Source organism: Ascidiella aspersa, chromosome 6, assembly GCF_963924565.1.
Source record: "Ascidiella aspersa chromosome 6, kaAscAspe10.2, whole genome shotgun sequence".
Taxonomy (NCBI): Eukaryota; Metazoa; Chordata; class Ascidiacea; order Phlebobranchia; family Ascidiidae; genus Ascidiella; species Ascidiella aspersa.
Genome location: NC_139452.1, coordinates 29364812 through 29369502, shown reverse-complemented (window position 1 = coordinate 29369502; position 4691 = coordinate 29364812). Strand labels below are relative to the sequence as shown.

The 4691-nt window shown below is 34.4% G+C and overlaps 1 protein-coding gene across 1 annotated transcript; it reads right to left on the bottom strand.

Moving 5' to 3' along the window:
• Window positions 1-869: 869 nt before the first annotated feature.
• Window positions 870-3299, bottom strand: LOC146141176 (uncharacterized). Its single transcript, XM_083392833.1, has 3 exons — window positions 3176-3299; window positions 2458-2634; window positions 870-1006 (listed from the first exon to the last, which is right to left on the bottom strand). The coding sequence occupies exons 1-3, from the start codon at window positions 3237-3239 to the stop codon at window positions 870-872; spliced, it is 378 nt and encodes a 125-aa protein (XP_083248959.1). The 5' UTR covers window positions 3240-3299.
• Between the last annotated feature and the right edge of the window lie 1392 nt (window positions 3300-4691).

Below are 4691 nucleotides of genomic sequence, written 5' to 3'. Positions count from 1 at the left end.
CACTTTTCCTCACCTTTTTCCCAAAAATTGCAGAAGCGAACTAATATATAACTGGTTGAAAATGTTGACCTGGAAAGTTTAACAAATTTTTCAATCGTTCATTGGTAAAACACTAATAGATAACATACTCACGAGTTATAAAGACTGATGTACGACAAATGTCCGAGATGTTGGGGACTAATCCAAAGAGAGGACTCGATTTTTGTTTTCGAATATTTGTAAACATTGGTGTTGTTTGATTTGTAGTATATCCAGACTCGTGTCGTAACTATTTGCAACAAAAGTTTTTCAGCAGTTTAGTTTGTAGCGCTTTGTTTATAATATTTTCTTTTTTTGTACTTTTGTTTTTTTAGTTTGTAGTTTTGTTTTATTTTATTGTACTTTTGGGTCGATGTAATTAAAAAAAATTCTGCTTATAATACAATAATACGGTGAGTCACGTGGCATAGTTTGTGTTTTGCGTATTTGGGTAGAACTAAGCATATTGCCAGATCATTACCTGGGGCATAAAACGTTCCTTTCAAGATGTTGAAACCATTGTAGTTTTCACCCTTAACATCAGTCAATCTCATTGACCACGATCCACCACCCTCGTCGTAAGCGTAAATAGCTTTGTAACCTGCTTCTGGTGATGCAAGTCCATATAACACGAACTGCTCTCTCCAATCTAAAAAGCGATATTTTTAACAAATCAACACTGCTTATATTAATTAGAAAACTTACCAGGGTGACATGATGTGTTTACTGCAACGAGCCACTTTTCTATGCTTCCTTTGGATTCGCAAAAGCGGATTGGAACAGATGTATTTGTGGGTCTGAAATGCTCAAAAAAAAGTCACAACGCCAATCTGGAAACACAATTGCCATACTCACAATGTATAAAGATCGATATACCACAAATGTCCGAGATGTTGGGGACTAACCCAAGGTGAAGCCTCGTTTGAAGATAACGAATATTTGTAAAGGTTTGTTTCGTCCTTGTAATATATCCAAACCCGTTGCGTACCTAGAAATAACAGCAAACTACATTTCCGTTCATGTTTTGTGAAAACTTTTCAATAAAATATTTGACATACGAATGCATTTCACTTTTAACAAAATATATAAAACACTTGATGCGGGTTTCTTTTTATTTGGACGCCAGAGTTGATATATACAGGAACAAACATGTGTGACTCGAATGACCAACATGTTTTAATACATCCTGAAGCTTAGAAAAGATAGCAAACCTAACGTTTTGTAAAAAGAAACTTAGCAATAAACAAGCTCTTGAGAATGTTTTGCATCAGTTTTTTTAATGCGATTCGCAAAACTTTGCTTTATGAATAAATTATATTGTATTTCTAACAGCGTATCTAAACACAATAAACACCGCGCCCTGTAGTTAATGTGTTGTTGCACATTCTTCTGTTAAATGGTTAATATACCAATGCATGTGAGTCTCCTTTAACCATATTGAACAAAAACACGTGATTTTATATTTGATTGTGAATAAATACAGTTGGTATATTTAAAAGAGAATATTCGTTAAGGTATGCATTGAAGTAGCCGTATAGAATACTCATGGGCTCCGGTAAGTTTGCTTTTTTGGATTGAGATAATTTGTTGCTCAGATGACTTACAACTTCCAAACCAACCATAGTTTGAGAATCACTGCGATAAGTGTTAAAAGAACACTGACGATTTGTAACTAGTGTGCCACAATTAGCAGTTGACAAGCTTATGGGGATGTTTTGTGTTGCGGTCCCGCTGTTTACTTTCCCTAAGGCAGTAATTGCGTACGCACATTTCACAGTCACGTGTTTTGTTAATTGTACCGCATTTCTTTACTGTTTTGCCTGTAAATTAAATTACATTTAAACCAAACATACTTTCGTGTTGTTAAAATGTTGGCAATCTTAACATCCTGGAAATGCCCCCGATTAAACCTGGACCATTGTTTAGTTAAGCGGGCTTTGTTTTGCTTCGCGTGGCCACTGTTACGTAATAATGCTTAGCTCAGTAAGAATGTGGCGCAACTAAGTAAACAATAAGGCGTCGCTGCTGTTTTGTGGTTCTCGAGGTCACACACCAGCTTTAATAAGCCTTTCCTTGCAATTTTTTAAAATACACATTTTGTGTTTAATGTTTTTAACTTAACCTTGCATATAAATTTGCATATGGTTTACAAAAAGCTCAGCAAATTTTAGGAATGAAATCAAAAATTCGAATTAAAAAAAATCAAAAATCAAATTCCCATTCAAAAAATCAAAAATAAAATTTATTCGTTAAAAATAAGCAACCGTTCCATTCTTTAGCAGAAGGAAAACGAAGGCCGGGTGTCAAAATTAAGTCTAAATGAAGGCGGGGTGAGATAATTTGAGTAGGCCTAGGTGAGCGGGCCGCACACTCAGAACTAAAGAAAACACAATCTGTTCATGAAAGTGTGTTTATAATTAGAGCTTATAAATCTTTCACCTCCTGCAAATTTTAAGTTGGCGGCCTCTGCAACAGTTTGATTGACATCTGCTTCTCTGGTGACAGACAAATATCCACCTAGCTCTTCGCATCTTTCCTCTGCCGTATACGCATCGCTCAACTCATCCGATAAAGTGATCACGCTGTCGCCAACCGACGATAGATCAGGTGCGCAATCTGTTAAAATAATTACACAATAATCAGCCAAGCGTTTGCGCTGGAAAATCAAGTACAAATCAGAGAAGTTAATGCATTCGTGAGTTGGCTAGAGCACAGATGGGCCAGATAGAAGAAGTCAGCTGACCCGTAAAAGAAAAACTAAATTAAGGCAAGCTTTTTAGTTAGTAACTAACAGTATGCACATAGAAGAACAGACGAATAAAGCTCACTATAAACAGGAATACAAGTTTTGTTTAGACCGGTGGTTCTTAACCTTTATCTATAAAGCCCCCCCACCCTTTTTGTGAATTTCAGTAAAATAACCATTCGAAAACTAAAAATTGTAGTAACTGCTCAATACTTATTGTCTGCTGTTAAGTATAAAGTAAAGGCGAAATTAAAACAAAAACAGTTGGAAAATGTTTAGAAAAAATCTTAAAACACTGCACAAGTGTTTGTAATTTATTATAATTTGTTACAAAACGTACCTACGCTTTTTAAGTATTAAGCCATTTACCAGTGTTAAAAATACCACATAGAACAATATAAAAAAACTTACTTGTTGCAAAGGCAATTTGACATGAAGAAAGCAAAACCAGATTAATCACAAAACAGCACAGCATGTTTGTTTCAAGACTACAAACTTACATATCAAAAAATGGAATCCTTTTATCTGTTACAACCGTAAAGGCTATAAAAAAGAAATAGAGAGAAATAGATTCAGATGCAAGCAGTTTCAAAAGATTGCAACTATTTAATCTAAGCCTATAGAAATAACCACTGATGTATAGTTACAGCTATATTTTAAAGGACCGTTAAAAATATTTCAAAGACTGTTTATTTACGTTTACAGCAAGGAAGCGAGATTATAACTTTATGCGTTTTAATAAATATGCAGGCATAGTATATTTAAAACAGGTTCGTCTGTAATATATTTCTTCAACCAACGTTTCGGCTTACTATACGGCGAGCCTTCGTCAGGGACCAACACACACAGCCAACAGGACGCAAAGTGAAACCAAGTTTATGCGTTTTAATTGACGATACGCACTCTCCATATTTTAAGGCATAGGTTAGAATCTTTATGACCGCGTTTCGTTTAAACAAAAGACAATCTATGTACTTTTGGTGACATTACGCCAGTCGAATCAGACCGCTTTGTGTTTAATGTTTGTTAAACACAACTAGTAACATGTTCATATCTTGCGAGCATAGTTACGCTATTTATTGTTGGAAACTTTTTTGTGTAACATCCGCAATTTAACGTTTTGTGAGTATTACTATTTGTGAATGTTTACTACAGTAGACATATTTTAGATATTATGTTTACCCGAGACAAATAGCATAAAAGAGTATACCTTATGTGGATGTACAAACGTTGGCGAAATCTATATTTCTAGAGAAAAATTTACTTTCGTTTTGAAATGCACGAATTTCTCCTTATGTCTGTACGTCCATACTAATTACACAGACCAAGAAATGTTATCCCGTATGAAATTTAGTAATATTTATCAGCCGTATTTATGACACTACCGGAAGAGCTTCTTTCTAATATGCTACGTCTGGTACAGGCTTTTAATATGCTATGCGTATATACATAGAAACACGTTTTTGTCACGTCTTACATTTAGGAAAGATGTAGTTTAAAGACAAGGCTTAAGACCACCAAAGAACCGCGATGTTAGACTAGTGATTACTTTAAACTTGATTACTATATACACAAGGCTACTTTACAACATTTTCATCGGAATCAGTATTTCTGTACTGTAGGCAACGTATTTTACAAAATAGCTACATAACGTTACAAAAATGTAGAATCTTATTTTAAGGAAATAAGGATGAGTTGTCCTAATCGTATTCAAAACCTTATTTGGTTTTCAAAAAATAGCCTATTTTTTATTTTTACTAAATGACTGTCGTGAAATACCGCAGTAGCGAACTAACCTACACAATTACTCCAAATTCGGTCTAAGAACTATTTATTGTTCGTTAAAAAAACATAAGTATTTTAATGTGGTACAAGAATCGCCATTTTCTAGTCTTTTTTCCAAAAAAATAAGACATTAACTTTTTTC

Excerpts from the sequence above, each read along its gene's own strand:
- LOC146141176 (XM_083392833.1), bottom strand. The coding sequence starts at position 3,239 with ATGCTGTGCTGTTTTGTGATTAATCTGGTTTTGCTTTCTTCATGTCAA. Across the intron at positions 2,635-3,175 it reads TCAAATTGCCTTTGCAACAA|ATTGCGCACCTGATCTATCG; the intron begins GTAAGTTTTTTT and ends TTATTTTAACAG. Across the intron at positions 1,007-2,457 it reads CAACTTAAAATTTGCAGGAG|GTACGCAACGGGTTTGGATA; the intron begins GTGAAAGATTTA and ends TGTTATTTCTAG.